The 21,638-nt window shown below is 36.0% G+C and overlaps 2 protein-coding genes across 3 annotated transcripts in view; one reads left to right on the top strand and one right to left on the bottom strand.

Moving 5' to 3' along the window:
• The window catches only part of LOC119782901 (kynurenine 3-monooxygenase), a 48,941-nt gene extending 46,588 nt beyond the window's left edge, over positions 1 to 2,353 (bottom strand). Inside the window, exon 1 of one of the 2 annotated variants that reach the window (XM_038284097.1) lies at positions 2,318 to 2,353. The gene's annotated coding sequence lies outside the window, so the exon portion shown is untranslated. The remainder of the gene's footprint in view (positions 1 to 2,317) is intronic. The other variant, XM_038284095.1, reaches the window with a different exon arrangement.
• Positions 2,354 to 4,567: 2,214 nt separating this feature from the next.
• Positions 4,568 to 21,638, top strand: part of ide (insulin-degrading enzyme) — a 57,565-nt gene continuing 40,494 nt past the window's right edge. Inside the window, exons 1-8 of the mRNA XM_038284100.1 lie at positions 4,568 to 4,724; positions 7,189 to 7,373; positions 7,574 to 7,781; positions 11,229 to 11,398; positions 11,566 to 11,688; positions 16,140 to 16,252; positions 16,382 to 16,544; positions 17,792 to 17,884. Coding sequence (XP_038140028.1) covers positions 4,639 to 4,724; positions 7,189 to 7,373; positions 7,574 to 7,781; positions 11,229 to 11,398; positions 11,566 to 11,688; positions 16,140 to 16,252; positions 16,382 to 16,544; positions 17,792 to 17,884 — 1,141 coding nt within the window. The 5' untranslated portion in view covers positions 4,568 to 4,638. The remainder of the gene's footprint in view (positions 4,725 to 7,188; positions 7,374 to 7,573; positions 7,782 to 11,228; positions 11,399 to 11,565; positions 11,689 to 16,139; positions 16,253 to 16,381; positions 16,545 to 17,791; positions 17,885 to 21,638) is intronic.

The raw sequence follows: 21,638 nt of genomic DNA, 5'->3' as shown, positions 1-21,638 counted from the left end.
ACAAAAATGATTTGGTTTACTATATGCTAGGAAATGACTCAGACGTTTTACACTTTTTATACTCCTGTTCTTTTATACAATATGACTATTTTCTATATCTAATTTGCTGCCTTTATTTTAAATATATATATATATATATATACATATATATATATATATATATATATATATATATATATATATATATATATATATATATATATATATATATATATATAACATTGGCAACTTTAAATATATGCTACATGCATCCTTTATATCCTTCATCGTTCGTAAAAATATATTTGTACTTTGTGTCTGTTTCCAAACTGTTTCATGAATTCAGTCCCTAGCTTGATATTTACACACTTTTTTTGTCCCTTTTTATTACATTTTTCCCTCAGATTTATTTTGCTGTGATTTTATATAACACCACCACAAAGTAGCAAAATATATACCGGTATATATATTTTAAGCTACTTAAGTCGCAAACAGATTCAGGTGTCAATTAAATAATCTAATTGTAAATTAAGCTGTTCTGAAAGGCCTTAGTTTTGTTTTTTGTTTTTTTTGTTTTAAAGAATATAACTGACTAGACAGCAAATTGACACCAAAGTCAAGGATAAATAAGTGATGACATTGGAGGTGGGATCAGTATATAAAACAAAGCTTATTCTCGGATTATGTTGTGCAAAACTGCTAAAAGGAGTTAAAGAGTTGTGTTATAACCCAGATAATGCAAAATGGAAAAAGTAAGTTTGAGTGGGATTTTATCGCCTCTAAAATCATCTGATTAAAACACATACACCATTTCTTTTTTATAAAATATACTTTAAATATGGTGTAATACTTCTCAGTGGCACAGTGGGTAGCACCGCTGCCTTGTAGCAAGAAGGTTCTGGGTTCAATTCCCAGCCCAGGGTTTTTCTGCATGGGTTTGAATGTTCTCCCTGAGCATGTGTGGGTTCTCTCTGCACTGCAAAAACATTCTGAAAATTAGTAAAAATGTCTTTAAATAAGTGTATTTACCTTAAATTTGAGTAGGAAAATAAGATGATCTGCCAATGGAATGAGCATTTTTACCCTTAAAATAATATAAATTAGATATTATGCGCTTGAAGTAAGAGACTATAGTCTTTTTTTCTTATTTTAAATCTAAATTGTCTTATTCCATTGGCAAAGAGTCTTACTTACCTGCTCAATTCAAGAAGAAATACACTCGTTTTAAGAAAAATTTACTTACTTAGATTTACATTTTTTGCAGTGTGGGTATTCTGGCTTCCTCCCACAGTCCAAAAACATGACTGTTAGGTTAATTGGTGTGTGGTTGTTTGTCACTGTGTTGCTCTGCGTTGGACTGGCGACCTGTCCAGGCTGTAACCTGCCTCTTGCCCATTGACAGCTGGAATCCCACTTGGGATTAAGCCTGTTAGAAGATGGGTGGATGTTTTACTGCTGAAAGCCCTCTACGTCTACTGGACATTATGCATTCAGTACATGTTCAGGACTCCTTTTGCAAGAGTAACTGTATCAATGGAGGCGATCAGCCTGCAGCTATCAATGAACAGATTTCAGGGAAGCCCAGTTTTACACAGTGCTTGAGATAATGGTTTTCAACATGTTTTCTCTCACATTTCTTTTGATTCTACAAAAAGTTAAGAATTGAATTTTTTTGCTGGCCTGGTTCGGCCAGAAATATCATGGAAATCAAAGGAGGTATTTCTATTTTTTGCAAAGCATGGGGAAATAAAATCATCAGCTATAAAGTGTTTTTTTGGGGGGGGTTTCAGCAAATGTAGCCTACTGTACACAAGAAGTAATAAGTAGCATCAGATGACATCCTTGATGCTTGTAGATTTTATTTTTCAGACTTTTTCCTTCCATAAAATTTTAATTTGAGATGCTGGGCTGCATCTTTCTGAGAATTTGATTTGATTTCTTTTTTTTTACGTAGAGATTGCTTATCTCAAGTGTAACCCAGGCTTTCCCTCTTTAACCTGCAGCTTGTGGAAGACACCCTATAAACTCTGCCTTGTGTTTTCTTTTGGGTGAAGGTGGGATGAGTTTCGTGCAGAATAGGAATCTGACACAGGGCTCTTAGTGGTGGGGAGACCTTGGCGCGTTTATTTTGTCCACATTACAGCAGTAAAACTGTCAGCAACCGTTTTCTTTCTTTCCTTCTTTCTTTCTTTCTTTTTTTTTTTTTTTTTTTTTTTTTTACAAAATAATCAAACATCACCAGTACAAAATGTAATTTGTACTTAACTGGCAAGCTAAACAGACAGAAATAGCTCAGTATATTAGTGTAATGTATATTTTACACCGAGCTGCGGCTTACCTTAAAGGCAGTAAAACACGCAAAAGAAATACAACAGTTCCTGAAAAAAAAATCCCCTATACTACGGTGTCCCGAGCAGGACAAACATTTTAGAATTGTGGTACAGAAAGCATCAGTGTTATGGCAAGCCAATTTTAACATATATTCGGTTTCGTCTGACCATCCATAGTTACGTTCCAGATATCTTAACCCCTAGAACCCTACGGACCCACCGGCGGGTCCAGCTGCTACGTGACCTCGTAATTTTAACAAACCCCCAGTATTGATGTAAAAAACACATTTGGTGTTTTTTGGCACAGTTTTTGGCACACATTCGGCACAGTTTGGTGACATTTATGGATAAATGTGCCAAAATGGCCTCTCCGCCTAAGAAATTTCTCACTAATACCATTCTAAAATAAATATGATTCATCTGATTGAGTCCAAATTTGGTATATTTTTACACAACATTTAGATTTAAAAGTCTGTACTACTTTTTTGTGCTATAAATAATATTTTGGTAGTGTTTTGCAATGTTTATTTCAAAGAAAATTTTGGCGAGGTTCAAACAGTGCAAAATATTTTGTATTTTGTCCCTAATATTTCAGGCAGGGTCAAAGCTACAATGGTGCTGACACCAGAAAACCATTCTATGACATCTTACCTTTACAGACGTACCAAAAGTTTCTTCTACATCTAATAGCTGAGAGGCTATAAGTGATTTACTTTTGTGTGTTTTTGTCAGGCAGAAATTTATTTATACCCCCTTAGGGTGTAAGAGGTTAAAATACATTTTGACTAGACAAAACCACGTTTTGACTATCCGGAATGGTAATTTAAGATATCTCTATTTACATTCTGATTAGGAAGCATAATAATTCAATATATCTTAAATTACATTTTGACTTGTCAAAATTCCTTTCACGATATCTCAAATTATGTCAGCGGATTATTCATTTAAAGCGTCACATATCTGTAATTCATATGTAGGGGCGGGCGCTGAAAATAACAGTAAATGGACCTGATTTAACTTTTCCTCTTGTAAGGAAGGAAAAGTAAGGATTTTTTTTTAGGAATGATCGTCCTGGAAGCCCATTGAAAAGATCATGACACAGTTTGACTAGTCAGAATGTCAATTTAAGATATCTTTAATGGAAAAGCTGAAAATTTCAAGATATCTTTAATTCATTTAGAGATATCTTAAAATGGAATTTCAATTAGTCCAAATTACAATTCAAGATATCTTTAAATTTGTTTTGTCTAGTCATTATTTGCTTTTAAGACATTTATCATTTAGTTTTCACTAGTCAAAACTGCATATCTCCTATCTTAAAATACATTTAAGATATCATGAATTATGGTGGCATTTGAGATATCTTTAATTAGAATTATGACTAGTCAAAACTAAAATCGAGACATCTTGAAATTACTTTGGAACTAGTCGTAATTTAATCGTAGATATCTGAAATGTTTATTTCAAATAGTCAGTAATTCATTCTAAATATCTTAAATTGACGTCTCCATACACGTTAATGGAAAATCTGTTGTAATTTAGACTAGTCAAAATGTAATTAGAGATATCTCGAAAAGGTATTTTGACTAGTCAAAATATAACTAGAGATATCTTAAATCCCTAAAACGTCTAGTCATAAAACAATTTGAGATTTCATGAATGTAAAGGCGTTGCAACCGAATTTATGTTAAAACGGCTTGCCATATTTTGAACAGCACCATCATTTGGAACATTTATGCACTGCATTACACAATATATGAGATAATATTTCAGTATCAAACTATGTTTTATTGTTTCCTTACCATATTTATTTCCCTGATCAGCTATATGTTATATGTCAAAATCCATATGCGTCTCTATTTTAACACAGTCTAATAAAATAATTAGGACTCTGGAGAATTTGACTTTAACTAGGGAGGTAATTAAGCCATTTGGTTGAGTTTTCTTGGAGCAGGTAAGGTAGATTTCTAAAAGTTGCTGGATAACAGGCCTCTGGGACTTGATTGGACTGATCTGTATGCATGACGTGGATCGAGACTTGATATAATAAGGAAATCTGCCAGCAGACTGTTTAATCGATTTCAGAATCAATGACGCAACGCAATATTTCAGACAAAATACAGATAGTTTGATTCATGCCATATGTTTTAACTTCTCTTTGTATCGTTATTTGACCTCTATATTTGTATCTGTGTAAATGGTTCAAGTATTTTGGTGTTTAACTGATGAGTTACGACACGAAACATCCGCGAGCGCTGAGCTCGACTAATCGAGACTGTTTAAAGATGGCGCCCTAAAGCCCATTATTTGTTTTCTATGGGTACAAAGTATGTTTAAGTGCATTAACCGGACAGCCCACTTCACCAGATATCTCAAGTTAACAGGAAACGGTGTCCATATTAACCAAGGTTTTAGGTAAGTGTCGTTTTAAAATGATTTAGTCTCGGATGGAAAAAGTTACTCCTAATAACAAAAGAGGACAAGACGTTAGAGCTACCGGAATAAGGTTAGCTAGCTTAACCCGTCAATCCGGTTCAGCACTTTAGCGAACCTGTTAGCCGCTTTCTTGTAGCTTTTGGATTTAAGGAATTTGTATTACACGATTAAATAGGAGACTTCTTATCATTTATTCAACAATTCGTTTAAATCCGGCTTCCCGAGTTGCTGTTATTTTCATGTTTGCTAACTTTTCGGTAACAGCTGCAACTAACCGAGCTAGCTAATGCTAGCTTTCCTTTATGACTCAGATGGATTAAATGTTTCATAATTTACAACCATGCGAAGAACTAGTGTAGTCAAGTTAATTCGTTTTATTTGGTATGCAAATATAATTTAACATCTATTAAATAAATGCGGACATTTGAATCCGTTTAGATAAGTTTGAACATATAACTTGAGATCTGCCAATAAGGATAACATACATTTGAAAATGTATAAATTACTTTTGTATATTTAAATAACAATGTTGAAAGTAGTGGGGAAAACAAGTTACAATTATATATATTTTTTTATTATGAAAGTTACAGAAAAATAATTTAATATTTTACATTTTCAGTGTTTAATGATTAAAATAAATGTGTATATCAGCCAACTTTAAGAAAACACCTTTTGATAAATAAGACTATTTTTTAGCATTTAATCCTTTATAGGACACTCAGTGAATTACTTTGAAAATCTAAATTTCAAGCCAATAGTTTGATTGAAATCAAACATTATTACCTTTTTAACGTTCCAAAAATATGGTTTCTTTGATGTCAAAAATGTATGTCAATTTAATAACATGAAACACCAACTTTCCCGAATATATTAAGAAAAAAAACAAAGTTCTTCTAAAAGAATTTCATAAAAAGTAAAAGAAACACATTTTTTTTTTGGTACAACATAACCTTAGAGGAATTAATGCTGATACTGGCACCTACATTTTTTAGTTTATAAACCTAAATATAATTGTTAATTAGGCTTATAAACTTTTGAACTTTAAATTTTAACCGTTCAATGAGCTTTTTACCTTTTTCTTGACTTGTTCACTTTTTTCGACTTAATTTACAGGAGGTAATATATCATTCAAGTGTTCATCTAATTGGTCAAATGCCAAAATAAGATGTACAGCAATGTATCAGTATCTTTGCTGAATGGCTGGATATAGATCTTGTGCTTCTAGACCTCACTGAGGGACAAGAGGGGGGGCTCCATTTGTAAGGGGTTTGCAAGTGATCAAAAATGCTAACTTGCCCTATAAACTGTTAAAATAAATGTGTTAGATTGATGTTGTTCTAATCCTTAATATATTCCACCAATATATAAAGTTCATAACAATTTAGCCATCACACCATGTTTTTATTATTAATATCTACGATTAATTTCCAGTCAGCATCCCTACTTTGAAATACAAAAAGAAGATTCAGAGGAAATGAATTACTCCTTAAATTGAAATGAAAGAGTTGTTATCCCAAATTGAGTATTAAAAAATAAATAAATAATTCAAAACTTTCGTAGATTTTCTTAAAACTTTATAATAAAATCATTCCTAAAGTGTTCTGCTATTCTTTATCAGAAAATGTATCAGTGGACTTGTGATTTATTCAGCATATCTGGTCAAGGTTATGCAATAGAAACTGAAATAATTTACAGGGTGAAATTAGTAATCCAAAACAGAGCATTCATCAAAAAAACAAAACAAATAGATCTTCCTCATAAAAGATAAAGAGCCTTCATTATCAGTTTTAAAAGTACAGTTATTTTGTTTAACACATATTTTATTATAAAGATGGATAGATCTTCAGTAATCTTGTTTAATGTTTGTTTTAAGCTTCAATTTTCAAATAACCCATGTGTGTGTTTTAGTCTATTAATATATTTTTAGCTACATAAACTTTGAAATATATGTTTTTGCTCATATATTACATCTAAACCTCTATGGTTGGTAAAACCTGATATTTTCATATTATTTTCCCATGAAAATAATCCCAATTTATTCCAATTTATGACAAATTCTCAAGATATATTTTTTTTACCCTTATACCATTATTTTGCCAGGCTATAGAAACACCAGTTTTTGGTTTACCTGAAAATATTAACCAACAAACTATTGGGTTTATTTAAAAAAACAACAACAAACAAACAAACAAAAACACACATTCTAAAAATGTTCATTTACAGAAATAAAAAGAAGAAAAAAAGCCCAAAGCATTAATGTGAGTTCTTGTAACTCTACTGGACTTTGTGAAACGCTGATCGTAATCTAATGACTGTTTGAGTTTCTTAATCAAAAGGTTATTATCAGGACAGTCACACTCAAGGGGTAATCTATTATGACGACCAGGATTTGCTATAACCAATTTAAAAATGCTGAGATTGTTGATGATTGGCTTCCTTGCAGGCTGGTGTCATCCTTATCTCTCACAATGGCCGAACCAGTTGTGAGGAGGGTGATCACTGACATCATTCGCTCTCCTGAAGACAAAAGGGACTACAGGGGTCTGGAGTTCACCAATGGACTGAAGGCTATTCTCATAAGTGATCCAACGACAGACAAATCATCCGCTGCTTTGGATGTGCATATAGGTAAAGGGTGTGGCTTAGTTATTCTTACAGTTATTCACTAAGGAACTTTACCAACCTTTGATGTCTGTCATCACTTCTCTTTGTCACCTTTTCGTCATCGTTTTCCTATAAAGAGGAACATCTTTTTTTTTTTTTTTCTGAATGAATGGATTTAGTTGACCAATCTTGATGTTTCATGTTTTTATTTTTTGCTTTCACAGGTTCACTGTCAGACCCAGAGAACATCTCAGGCCTGGCGCACTTCTGTGAGCACATGCTGTTTCTGGGGACCGAAAAGTACCCCAAGGAAAACGAATACAGCCAGTTCCTCAGCGAGCATGCTGGAAGCTCCAACGCCTTCACAAGCGGGGAGCACACCAACTATTACTTCGACGTGTCCCATGAGCACTTGCAAGGAGCTTTAGACAGGTATCTGTCAATAATGGCAAAACATGAGATTAGAAATACTCTAGATATGTTTAAAATTCTGTAAAATGATTTTATTTTCCATGACCCCAGACTACATCAATCAATTTATCAAGTTATTAGACGCTGAAAGCAGTAGAAGAGACACACAGTGACTGAAGCTGTGAATGAATCTTGCTTGAAAGTAAATCTTGCTAGTAGTAGAGTGATCAGGTATTGTGGCCGAAGTCTCCAAAAACACGGATAAAATTTTATAGATTTGTCACATTCTTGAAAAAAACAAAATAAAAATGGAAGTCTGAAAAGTTGCCAATTATAGCGCAACAACAAAGTTAGCATCTGTGTCAGACAATCATCATCTAGTTCCCTGAGAGCAGCGCAACCAAACTAGCCAGTTTCCCAGCCAAAGGCAGGAGCTGGCAGTGTTGGCTTTTCAAAATAAATTTTAACATTTCATGATAATTAAATTAATTTTAGACTCTGAATATGGTTAGTAAAAGTGTGCAGATATTGGCTGCATATATATATTTAAGTCTATGTATGTATGTATATATATATATATATATATATATATATATATATATATATATATATATATATATATATATATATATGGTTATATTGCATGCATTACATTGTTGTAGCAGAAACTGTTGGGAGAAAAACTGTCATTCTAAAGCCAGTGGATCTTATTCTGCGGCGGCGGTGTGGCGGGATTAATAATATGGAGAGGACACCCTGCACTGGATCAATATCAATAGAAAATTCATCCTGTAGAATGCTCTGTAATCTCACTGATCCAGAACCGCAGGGCATTCTGGGACATGTAGGCAGCAGAAACGATATAGCCTCTTACAGTTAAGAAAAGGAAAGTCGATGGTAGGGAGGCAGCGTTTATTTAGAACTGGGCAATGTATAAAAAGTTTAAAAATGTCAAGATTTTTCTAAAGAGGATAGGAGATGATAGAATGTATATCTGGATGGTTTATGCTACACTATTATATATATATATATATATATATATATATATATATATTATTTTATATATATATATATATTAGGGATGAAATGGTTTATGAAAACCGTCCGAACCGTTCGGTTCGACTGTCTCGCTTTGATTCGCGTGTGTTGCGTTCGGTTCATGCGCTGCTCCTTTTTCTCATATGCGAAGCGTGTACACTCCAGAGCAGAAGGTGGCGGTACTGCGACCAAAGCCAACCACCAGTAGTAAACAAGAGGAAGAAGAAGCAAAGCAGCGTAGCCGGGTGTAGCAGAAAAAAATCAGTTGTTGTGGAGAATTGTGTGGGTATGGAGAGTGGGAAAGAACAGGAGTTGGAAGACGCGCCAGCAGCACTTTATAGGTCTGCTGTATGGGACCACTTTGCATTTAGAGTGACCTACGATGACGGCGGAAAGAAAGTTGTGGATAAAAACAGTGTGCAAGCATTGTGCAACACGTTTTGTTTATGGTAACAGCAACACGACCAACATGTCATGCTAACCCCGAAATCCCACATACTCCATCAGCGCTCCGGCCCGCTGCGCTCCAGACCGCCTGCACAAAGCAAAGCCTACAGCCTCCACTGTGGCTCCCGTCCGCTCCGCTCTGAGTTCCTTGGAGATCGTAGAGGGCATGCACGATATGATTAAATTCAAAGCAGCAAAACATGCGGAAATGATCCAGGGTTATTAAAAATAATTACAATTCATAAATTTTTTGGGGATTTTTTCATTAATTTCATTAATTTTTATGGGATTTCGGGGGTAACAATCAACATATACCGAACGGAACCGAAAACCGTGACCACGAAACTGTGAACCGAACCGTGGATTTTGTGAACCGTTCCACCCCTAAAATATATATATATATATATATATATATATATATATATGTACATGTACATTTGCTGCTTTCTTTTCAAATGTGGCTGTGTGAAATTTGGGACAAAGTTTTGATCAATAGTTGTCCTTTTGTGATGACATTGTGGGGGGAAAAAGATATTATTGGAAAAATCATATATTTCGCCATACAAGTGAAAAATATCAAGGTGTCACTTTTACTCCACCTTGGCCTATCTCTTAACGTTTAAATGGGGTTGGGTTTTTTTTTTTTTCTCCTTCCAGTCTTTGTTGATGGTTTAAACAAAAATAAACCGTTTATTATCTACTTTTCTAAGAGGTTTATTATATCGTGATACTTTTTCCAGCCATATTGCATTTAAACATAACATTAAAGCTGAGTCTGCATGTTTTTTAATTTTCTTATAAAATGAGAACCCTGATGAGAACCATGACGATTTTTCTTCGCCTCTCAGGTTTCCTGACTGTTCTCTCTGTAATCAGCTCTGTTGTTTTACCCACCTGGTGAGACTTGAAACCTCAGACCCAGAGAGGGACTGACGTTCTGTGCCTTGCAGGAGGCTCGACTCAAATGCAAGCTGTGTTTGTTTGGAAAGGCCAGCCGTGTGGTCAGAACTTAACCTATAGGGATAAGCTTACCTAATTAGAAATTAATGACAGTCTAGAGAGCACCTGTTGGTGACGCATCCGCTCGCTGTCATCTGGACTCTAAAGATTGGGATTCATTATTTTTCTTTAAAAGTGGCACACTTATGCTACTGTTATGCCATTCTTATAATTCTGTTCTTTTTTTTTTTTTTACGGTGTGATCACTTCTTCATGTTATACTTATTTATTTATTTGTTTTAATCTTACTGTTTGTCTTGTAACCAAAAGACACGTTAAATGGCATGTACACCCAAAATGATTCATCCCCTGGTTGATTGGGATGTTTTTTCTCAATGTATTTTATTTTTGATAGTAAATAACTGATCAGAAAGTTTCCAAAAGATAACTAAATGTTGTACAAAGACTAAAATCAGCTTAACAAAAAAAAAGTGTTTACATTTTTTATAAAATGTGGAATTTTTGGAGGATTTTTATTAATAATAAATTAAAAAACGTTTAGCTTTACAATAGGAATACAATATATAGCAAGTTTCTAGAATAATTTTTGACTTATCTTTGTTTAGCAAATATTAATTAGGTTAGTTGGCGTCCTTTCCATCACTTATCTTAAGTTGATTAATAACACCCCAGTCAGAAAATAATAAAATGCAAAATTTAAAGTTGACTTAAAATCTAAAGCCACAAAAAAGATGATTTTTTTTTTTTTTTTTTTTTTTGGAACATCTCTGCCTGAATTCAGAGGATCAATTTTCCCATTTCCTGTTTCCTCATTTGCATGGCAGTTGCTCGGACCCTGTACTCATGGAAATGACCTCTCAACACTTTGTATATTCAGCTGCCTCTGCTGTGGAAGCCCATTGCTTTGTTTACAAACTCTTTGCATTGTAGCTAATGGAAAGCTGTATCTGTTGGTGCTGCACATCTGTTCAACTACACGGTTTACTCATTATCGTCTCATCCTTTTTTTTGCCATCTTTGCAGGTTTGCCCAGTTCTTTCTGTGCCCTTTGTTTGACGAGAGCTGTAAGGACCGGGAAGTGAACGCTGTGGACTCTGAACATGAGAAGAACCTGATGAATGATTCTTGGAGGCTTTTCCAGTTGGAGAAGGCAACTGGCAACCCAAACCACCCCTTTAGTAAATTTGGGACAGGTAAAGAGGCTCATCAATTCCAACCTGAACTCTGTGTTCATCTGTTCTGTTGATTTTCTTCAATAAATGTTTTAACAGACTGTCATTTCTACCTTCTGACACAAGCTGCAGGATAGTTTTTTTTTTCTTCATGTTAAAGTGATTTCTTCTTTGTTATTTTTTTGCAGGTAATAAATTAACACTTGAAACAAGACCATCTAAAGAAGGGATTGATATACGCCAGGAACTCCTGAAATTTCACTCTACCTATTACTCTGCTAATCTTATGGGGCTCTGCGTGTTAGGAAGAGGTAAGGATGAACCCTGAAGCTCCCACTTCCTGTCCTCCAGAACACATTAGATGCAATTCTTCTCCAACATACTTTAAACGGACCAGTGGCTCATTATCAGCTCTCTGCATAGCTAAATGACCTGATACTGAGCATTCAAACATTAATTTAGGGTTGTTAAAGCATTCAATCATTGAGGAGATTGAAGCTCTGCAGGACTGCTGTTTGCCACCTTTGGATAACCGATCATCAAAGGCAAAAAGCAGAAATACAAACTAGAGAGAGTTTCTGATGTATAATTGAACCTGAATATTCCTCACACCCCTCCTGTTTCAACACAGATGCTGTAAAAGCAGCCTGTCAAACAGGACCGTAGAGAACCTCCTGCTCTCTCCAGGAAACTTTCAATACTTTCCTCATTGATTTCTGAAGACATGCATGGCTTTCTTTTTTTAGGTTCTACAGAACATTATTACTTGTATTTTATTTTGCCATCTCATTCATCTTTTTATTATTAACTGAAACCCTGGAAAACAAAACCTCATTTGTAATAATGTTTTTAGAACCACTTTCTCCAGTATTTTCTCCTATAAATTACCCAAAGAAATCCCTTCTCAATTATTTATTCAAGGAGAATGAAAAGCTATCCATTACAACTTAGTCTTGTGTTAAAATCGAGTTTTACTAGCCACTCCTAGGCCTGCAAACCCTGTCAAATCAAGAGTTTGCTAAACTAGAACCTGTTCACCAGCAGCTAAATGATCTCTAAAACTAACTCTGCATGCCCTGATCTATGAACTGGTCAGAGAGGAAGTTCATCTCCTTCTTTATAAAGCTGTTTCAAAGGCTTGGCGAGTGAAGGAAACTACCAAAATTACTCCAAGAACATATCTAGGACTCATCCAGGAGGTCATTATAGAACTCAGAATAACGTCTAAAGTCCTATAAACATCTAAGGTCATCTGCAGGCCTTTCATGCCTCAGGTCAATCTCTAATGAATAAAAGGCAGACTAAGCTTCCATGAATGATTTCCAAAGAAAAAAGAAGACTCAAAGGCCTGTCGCAACTTTGGTGACTCACTGAATGTGACTGAACCATGAGTACTGCTCTGTTCCAGAAAAACCTGAAGAACATCCAGCTATACGTTTGGGCCTTTAAGCTTAAGTACGTTGTTTTAATGCCGATAGTTAATGATCTGAAGCACAGTGGCAACTCCACCTCTGAATGGTTCAGAATAACACAACAGTTTTTCATAAAAGTCTGATCATGACAGCTGAAATAAGAGTCTTTAATTCAATTCAATTCAGTTTATTTATATAGCGCCAAATTCACAACACATGTCATCTCAAGGCACTTTACAGTTCAACCAGGTCATACAGTCGAATTGATACAAAGCTTTCTATCTAAGGAAAACCAGTTGATTGCATTGACTCATTGACTCAAATACAATCCCTTTACAAACATGTAGTGGCAGTTAGTGGCTCAACCAGAGGCCTGTACCAAGAAGTTAGCTCAACCTACCAGGATTACTTCCAGTCTGTCAAGTGTGATCAGTCCACAACAATGACAATCAGGATCAGCAGTACCCCAAGCTTGTCAGCACCTCGCTAACTCAACCCAGCTTGAAATGATAATGAATCTGTGAAAGTGCACATATAAAGGGACTGGTTTATGGAGAGATATTTGTGCTATTGGTTTGAGCGCGCAGTAACCTATCCGAGCGCGCAGTGAGACAACACGCGCAAAACCAGTCTGGCGTGCGCTCAACTCTGAAAAACCCTCTCAACACACTGTTCTCGCGCTCAGTTTCATCTCTGCGTGGGCTCGGATCCGTCTCTGCTCGCGCTCGACCTGCTCTCTCCGCGCTTAACACCAGCTGTGCGCTCGGCTGTTTATCCGCTCGCTCAACTCTCTGCGCTCGCGACTTTAGCAATGTATGTAGATGAATCATACCATCAGCCAATCATGCGCAGCTTCTTGTTGTCTCACTGCGCGCTCGGACTGGTTCCTGCTCGCTCAAACCGATGGCACAAATATCTCTCCATATGGGTTCAAAGTAGCAGACCGTTCAGCCATGAGCGCAGATGGGATAGCGCAGTGTTTCTCCGTATGAAGAACAGAAACTCTTCTTATAGAAAATGAAGTAAGACACGGTGGCGGCTGAAAGATCGCTGACAGTAAATTACTCCGTTAAAAAAGTTGCACATCAGTGACATTTAACAGCCTGCATACCAATCACTATGATTCATATTGATCGCGTTCCCTTCTGGAGTGAAAAGAATTTAGGAGCAGATAAAAATAAAGCATGATTTCATCTGGTTAGTTGGACATTTTGATTCAATAAAGTCTGGGCTACAATAAAGCTTGAAGCTGATGCCACGATTGCATCATATTAACACAAGTAGTCTTCATTCTGAGTGAAATCATCCTGATTTTTGTGCTGTCAGATGTCAGCAGGACAAATGGTAAAAAAACTGCTGTGCTTTTAAAATGGTAAAAGTCTTGAAATGCAGCCATAAATGTACAGAAATACCTCAATATCTTCTCCACTTAAACTTTGTAGCAAATCTGTTTCAGTCTCATGCAAACTCTGTTACATGATCAATGTTTGATTTCATTGTCATTGTGATCCAAAGAATATTTGCACAATTTACTCTCTAAATTTTTATTTTTGTAATTTAGCTTAATATAACAATTAAACAAAAACAGGTGAATGCCGCGGTGCATGAGGACATCATACAGGAATAAACAAATATAGAAGGGTAACAGTTTGATATGTCTAAAAGGAGGAGAAGAAAAATCAATGAATTGAAAAGTGTTCAGTTTTTAAAATGCATATATTTTTTAACTGTTATATGGTTTATCAGAAGTTTTAAGTTCTTTTTGCACTGAATATAATCAGATCTTTAATGAAAAGATGAAACGGCACGTCATTGTTTCCAGAACAGCTGATGGGTGGAACGTTTTCTAGGATCCATTCTGAAAGATTCAGAGTACGTTACCATGGTGATTAGCCTGGCTAAGAATGAGTCTGGCTTCGTGGTACCATAAAGTTAGGGTTGAAGTGTTCTGTCAGACCAGCATAACCACAATCAATACCAGTTTATTCCTTTAGTTTATCCCTTTAGGTTATTCCTTAAGTTTTGTATGAAAAATACATTTTAAACTACCTCAAAGGGCATGTATACCTTTATTCATGTACAAAAAAGCTATTTACTTTTTTTTTTTTTTTTTTTTGGAGCATATGGCGAACCAACCTTAAATTGGGTTTTTGTACATGACTAAAGGGATACATGCCCCTTTGAGGTAGTTTAAAATATATTTTTCGTACAAAACTAAAGAGTTATACCCCATTTACACTACCCTTGAAAAACCGTGCCAAGACCGGTCCGAGCTCAGTAACTGAGATAACTTATCGTGTGTAAATGGAAAGCAAACTGAACTGAACCGAGCTAGACACAACCGAACCGAGATAACTGCAGACCAGTTCCAGAGGTGGGCTCGGCTCGGTTTTTCCCTGGCTCGGTTCTCTGATAACAAGAACACATGAGCAGAACTCGTCATCTCCATCTGGCTGCGCATCGTGATTCACACTCCATTCCAGTAGTTGGCGGTAATGTCCCTCCGGAAACAGAAGAAGAACAACTTCTTCCTCAACTATAAACAACAATCGAAATCTTCTCCACGGAACATATTAAATAATGGCATTTTAAACAATAACACCGAAGTACAGCAATAATAATCAAGCATAACTTTCTAAATGTGACGGGCGCCGCCATTTTGATTTGCTTGATTCCCTCCTTCTCCTTCTTCGTCTTCTTCTTCTTGTGTTTTATGGCGGTTGGCAAACAACTTTTGGTGCATTACGGCCACCAACTGCTTGATTTCCTCCTTCAATACTGGCAGTAATACCGCAGATCGTCACTAGGAGGCGAGGAACCAAGATAGCGTGATTGTAAACGGTCATCAGAACCGAGCTCGGCCTTGTTAACTGATCCGAGCTAGGACCGGTCTCGGCATGGTTCGGTTTTTCAAGGGTAGTGTAAATGGGGTAATAAACGCAAATGTGAAGTCTTGACTTGACTATAGTTATGCTGATCTGACAGAACAGAGGCTTAAATTGTCTCGCCAACCCATTAATCCTGCTTCATGGTTCAGGCCTCTGTTATCTTTGTTTGGGGAAGTTTGTTTTCCCAGGTTGGTTTGAAAAGCTATTTTCTCTGGATAAGTAGAAAAATCACTCAAACAGAAGTTTGCTTTAGTAAAACCATTAATCTAAAACATTAGGATATGAAAAAGAGCGAGGAGGGAAGGTTTTTTTATTTTTTAAATTTTTTTTATTTTACAGCACCTTAAGGCTCTCCCTTCCTTTTTATCGTGTTGAAACAGTAATTAATAAATCGGCGGGGGTTAATGTGTTTGTATCATTCTGTTAAAAATAATGTTTTTTATTTAACCTTGATCTCCCCAGAGTCTCTTGATGAATTGACATCCATGGTGGAGCAGCTCTTTGGAGAAGTGGAAAACAAGAACGTTCCTGTCCCAGAATTCCCTGAACATCCGTTCCAGGAAGAGCACCTTAAAGTCTGTCAATTATTTGGTTTCTTTGCTGTTAAATGCTTTTTGTTTACAAATTGGCGTTTATTTCCAAAATCATGTCATTCACAGTTAAATTAAAACAGTCTTCTTTCCTGTTCTGTGTTTTTGTTGCAGCAATTCTACAAAGTCGTCCCCATCAAAGACATTAGGAACCTTTACGTGACCTTTCCAATCCCAGACCTACAGAAGTACTACAAGTCTAACCCAGGACATTATCTGGGACATCTGATTGGCCACGAAGGACCCGGCAGTCTATTATCTGAGCTGAAATCAAAAGGTTCTTATGGAAACAAATGTTCTACACTGGAAAAACAACGTAGAAATAAGTAAATTAAGTGTATTTACGCTTAATTTGAGTAGATAAATAAAATAGTTTGCCAATGGAATGAGTATTTTTACTCTTGAAATAAGATAATTAGATAGAATGCACTTGAAATAAGACAATGCAACTGTGTTTTCTTATTTTAAGTGTAAATTGTCTTGTTCCATTGGCAAAATGTCTCTTTTATCTCCTCAATCCAAGAACAAATGCACTTATTTTAGCAAAAAATTGAATTATCTAGATTTTGATTTTTTTCCATTGTACACTTCTTTATCTCAAGCCCCAAGTTTATTTTCAGTTAAAGTGGAGTTTAAAGCAATAAATGATCAATTTCAATGGAAAGATTAATTTGCTTTTAAACTAAAGGATGAAATTTGACAACAAGAAAGTTCATTTGGTAATGAAAAATGTAGTTTTATTTTTTTCCTCCTGTATTAAACGGGTGTAGGTGAGACATTACGTTTTTTATTTTTGATGAAAATACTCGTTCATAGATCAGTAGATTTAGCTCATCGCCTATCCCGTTTTATTCTCTTCTGTTTTCTCTCCCCATAGTCTCTATGTTCTCATTTTTTGATAACTCTAGAACAGCAAAGTCAAAATAAATTCACATTTGGGTTCATATGATTTAACTCATTTGTGTGACTACCTATAATCCTGGTTTTAATGTAAGTTAAATGTATATTTAATTTTTAAATTACTCACCTCTAAGATATTTGGAGAGGAATCCAAAGCTGAAGCTTCGCTGTGATCCATCTTTGGTCCATAAATAAAAGATAAAAGGCAGAATAAAACCTCTGAGTGTAACCTGATAGTTTTATGGTTGGAGCCTCCAGTTATCCTAACATGAAACTGAAGGTGGTGTGGTCAGGATTTACGTGAGAAGAGACGCGTAGCCACATATTACACATATAAGGTGAGCACACAGACACTGAAGCATGCTTTAAGGGAAAATACAGAAGTTTATTATTTTTTCTTTCTTGGTGAAATATCAGAAATTCTTCCATAAAGCCCAGGTTTAAGCTTTTGTTTACATCCATATATAGTAGCAATAAATGACATCAAGATGAATAACACTCCCTTTACTTTCTACTCTGTTAGAAAATGGAATTGTTTAAGTGAAAGTTCTCTAAAATGAGAGCTCAGGTCATTCATTTCATGCCAAAAATGGACTAAAATTGATTTGTTTGATTTCACTTAAGGTTGGGTGAACACCCTAGTTGGAGGGCAAAAGGAAGGAGCCAAAGGGTTCATGTTCTTCATTATCAACGTGGATCTGACTGAGGAGGGTCTCTGTGAGTATAATTTACATAACTATCCGGCAGCAGGATGGATGTTCTGTATGTAATGTCATCTTTCACAACTAGAAGTTATCCTTCGGTTGGCTGCAAGGAGCGCAAAATCAAATCAGGTTTATATTAATTTGTATCAAGCCTGTGCTATGTTGTTTAGGTGACATGTAGCTGAGGCTCAGTGAGGATCCAGTGAGAACTGGATCACTTCATTAGGCCCGAGCAGCAAAGCGCTGCGAAGGCCTATTGTATTTCGAAAGTTTCTTATTATTATTATTATTTTTCTTTTCTCACTTCAAACGCATTTTACGGGGACTTCGCATATTCAAAAACTCAGGAAAACGTGGCAGTAAATTGTCCCCCGCGTGAAATAGCCGGTCTGTAATGGAATCCAAAATGGCCGCCCCCAAATTACGCCACAGCGCCCCCTAACGTGAGTTGGGGGAAACTGTAAGTCACAGAGATCTGAAACTTGGCACACCGGTAGATCTCCTCAAATCATGAAAAAAAGTCTCTTGGAGGTATGCCCTAAAACCCACAGGAAGTCGGCCATTTTGGCTCAAAGTGCGATTTTTGGCCATTTTTCATTTTCGCTCATGTCGAACTTTAACGAACTCCTCCTAGGGATTATGAGCTATCGGCTTCAAACTCGGTCATTATGCAGTTAAGGCATTGGAGATTAAAAGTTATCAAAGGTTTTCGTTTTTGAGCATGTTTAAGGGGTCCCCAGGGGCCCCGAATTAGGGTAATTTTGAAGAATTTCAAAGTGGAATAACTTTTACAAAAAAAATTCAAATCGAACCACGTTTGGCAGTAAGGAGCTCCTTTGGGTGCTTGACCATACTGGATGGTCAAATGATGACATCATCTAAGCCCCGCCCCCTAAGGGAAGAAAGTGACTTTTTTCACTTGGGAGGGTCCCTTTCAGTCATTTTAAACACCAGCAGCTTGAAACTTTGTCAGATGATAGAAAACATGTTGGTCTAACTTCGTTTAAAGCACATAGAGTCTGAGTTAAATGGTGTTGCCGTGGCGCCATGGCGAAGTGAGGCGTTTCGCCATGAAAATACAATTGGCTCTCATTTCCTCATTAATAATCAGATCTGCACCAAAATCACAACAGATGATCCTAGTCCAACTCCAAACAGGAATCAAGAGCAATATTTTGTGGGCGGGGCTTAATTTCACTACAGCGCCCCCTAGAAATAGCAAATTTCAAACCATCAGCCCCAAGCCGTTTTAAGTCCAAGAATATTGAAACTTTGAACACATTTGCATCTCATCAGGCCCTAACTAAAAGCCTCTTGGAGCCATGGTCTAAACCCCACCGGAAGTCGGCCATTTTGAATTACATTTTACCCTGTTGTGAAATCACGGACCTCTTTTCAGAAAATTGTATAAAATCAGCCTTTTATCCAAATGAGCTAAAACTTTCAAAATACGTTCTTTACAAAGCCTGCTGTAAGCTGGTTACAATAGCAAAGCGCTTCTTTAAAGTCCGTCACTCTGATTTTTCAAAAGTTTGCGTTCTCGCCTAATAGTCGGTCAAGTGGACAGATAATGCCAGGAAATAATTCAGCCCCTAGCCATGCTCGTTCCTAGGATAATGAAACTTGGCACACATCTGTATGAGCCCCCCACCTACAAAAAGTTTCATTGGAGCCATGGTCTAAACCTCTCATGAAGTCGGCCATTTTGAATCAAACGGCACCCTCATGAAAATAGAATCACTATGTTAAAATATTTCTAAAAAATCAGTCGTTTTCCTAAGAGAGCTAGGACTTTTGGAATATATTCCTCTAATCGCTATTTGTTTGATGGTAAACACAGCATAGCTCTTCTTAAAAGTCCGTCACTCTGATTTTTCAAAAGTTTGTGTTAACAGGAAATTGTTGTATCTCAAAAAGTTTTATAGCAATCCTAGCCAACTTTGGAAAAGTTATTTATCCTTTGATTATAGAAAATACTACCAAGTTTGGCGTGAATCTATGCATGTTTGAGCATCTTATGGGGTTTTCAACTGCCGCAGTATAAGGCATTCACGTTTAAAGATTTTTCTTTCTTTTAATTATTTAGTAAATCATCTAAAAAAAATCTAGGACATGCAAAATGTGTTCCTTAACATTTGTGATTTTTTTCTGGATTTTATTGCAAACTATGGATTTTTAATGATTTTTTTTGTTTTGAGTAGAGTCGGCCATTTTGAATTACATTTTACCGTGTTGTGAAATCACGGACCTCTTTTCAAAAAATTGTATAAAATCAGCCTTTTATCCAAATGAGCTAAAACTTTCAAAATACGTTCTTTACAAAGCCTGCTGTAAGCTGGTTACAATAGCAAATCGCTTTTTTAAAGTCTGTCAGTCTGATTTTTCAAAAGTTTGTGTTAACAGAAAATTGTTGTATCTCAAAAAGTTTTATAGCAGTCCAAGCCAAATGTGGAACAGTTATTTATCCTTTGATTATACAAAAGACTGCCAAGATTGGCGTGAATCTATGCATGTTTGAGCATCTTATGGGGTTTTCAACTGCCGCAGTATAAGGCATTCACGTTTAAAGATTTTTCTTTCTTTTAATTATTTAGTAAATCATCTGAAAAAAATCTAGGACATGCAAAATGTGTTCCTTAACATTTGTGATTTTTTTCTGGATTTTATTGCAAACTATGGATTTTTTATGATTTTTTTTGTTTTGAGTAGAGTCGGCCATTTTGAATTACATTTTAACCTGTTGAGAAATCACGGACCTCTTTTCAAAAAATTGTATAAAATCAGCCTTTTATCCAAATGAGCTAAAACTTTCAAAATACGTTCTTTACAAAGCCTGCTGTAAGCTGGTTACAATAGCAAAGCGCTTCTTTAAAGTCTGTCAGTCTGATTTTTCAAAAGTTTGTGTTAACAGAAAATTGTTGTATCTCAAAAAGTTTTATAGCAATCCTAGCCAAATGTGGAACAGTTATTTATCCTTTGATTATAGAAAAGACTGCCAAGATTGGCGTGAATCTATGCATGTTTGAGCATCTTATGGGGTTTTCAACTGCCGCAGTATATGGCATTCAAGTTTAAAGATTTTTCTTTCTTTAAATTATTTAATAAATCATCTAAAAAAAATCTAGGACATGCAAGATGTGTTCCTTGACATTTGTGATTTTTTTCGGGATTTTTTTGCAAATTATGGATTTTTAATTATTTTTTTTGTTTTGAGTAGGGTGTATTACCGCTAACCGTGGAGTTTGGCAGGGCTGTTTCTCCATCTTTTGAACATATACTTTTGACCCACCACCTGAGATGGCCGCAGCATCTATCTCACAGATGAGATTCATCCCAGATATTATATTTTATCCCTAGTTTAACCCTTCCTGACCAAAGCTGTGGTTTTCTCCGGCTGGTCCAGAGGTGAAGCGTGGCGCCTTTTCCGCTGGCTGAGAAGGAGCAAGGGGGCGGCAAACTTCTAACTTGCTGAGCCTCGATTTAAGACATAAGGGGTCAAAAGCAATCAAAAGAGTTTTTGCTGTGACAAACCATGTGGGCGTGGCCAAGCATCAAAATCAGACCCTGTGCCGTTAGAGTATGACTAAACTGCCTCAGGCCCTGCTTTTATTAAGGATTATTAAATTTGTATAGCCGAACACGATGTTCAAAAAAGTATATTGGAGCCATGGTCCACACCCAACAAGAAATGGGCCATTTTGGATCAAAGATACCATTTTCTTTTTTTAGGTCATGACATATCTGAGTGAGGGGCTCTTGGTTTTTTT

Source organism: Cyprinodon tularosa, unplaced genomic scaffold, assembly GCF_016077235.1.
Source record: "Cyprinodon tularosa strain WSP-4 unplaced genomic scaffold, ASM1607723v1 ctg199, whole genome shotgun sequence".
NCBI classification, from domain to species: Eukaryota; Metazoa; Chordata; class Actinopteri; order Cyprinodontiformes; family Cyprinodontidae; genus Cyprinodon; species Cyprinodon tularosa.
Note: the sequence above shows the minus strand (reverse complement) of the source record. Positions and strands in the feature narration are given on the sequence as shown.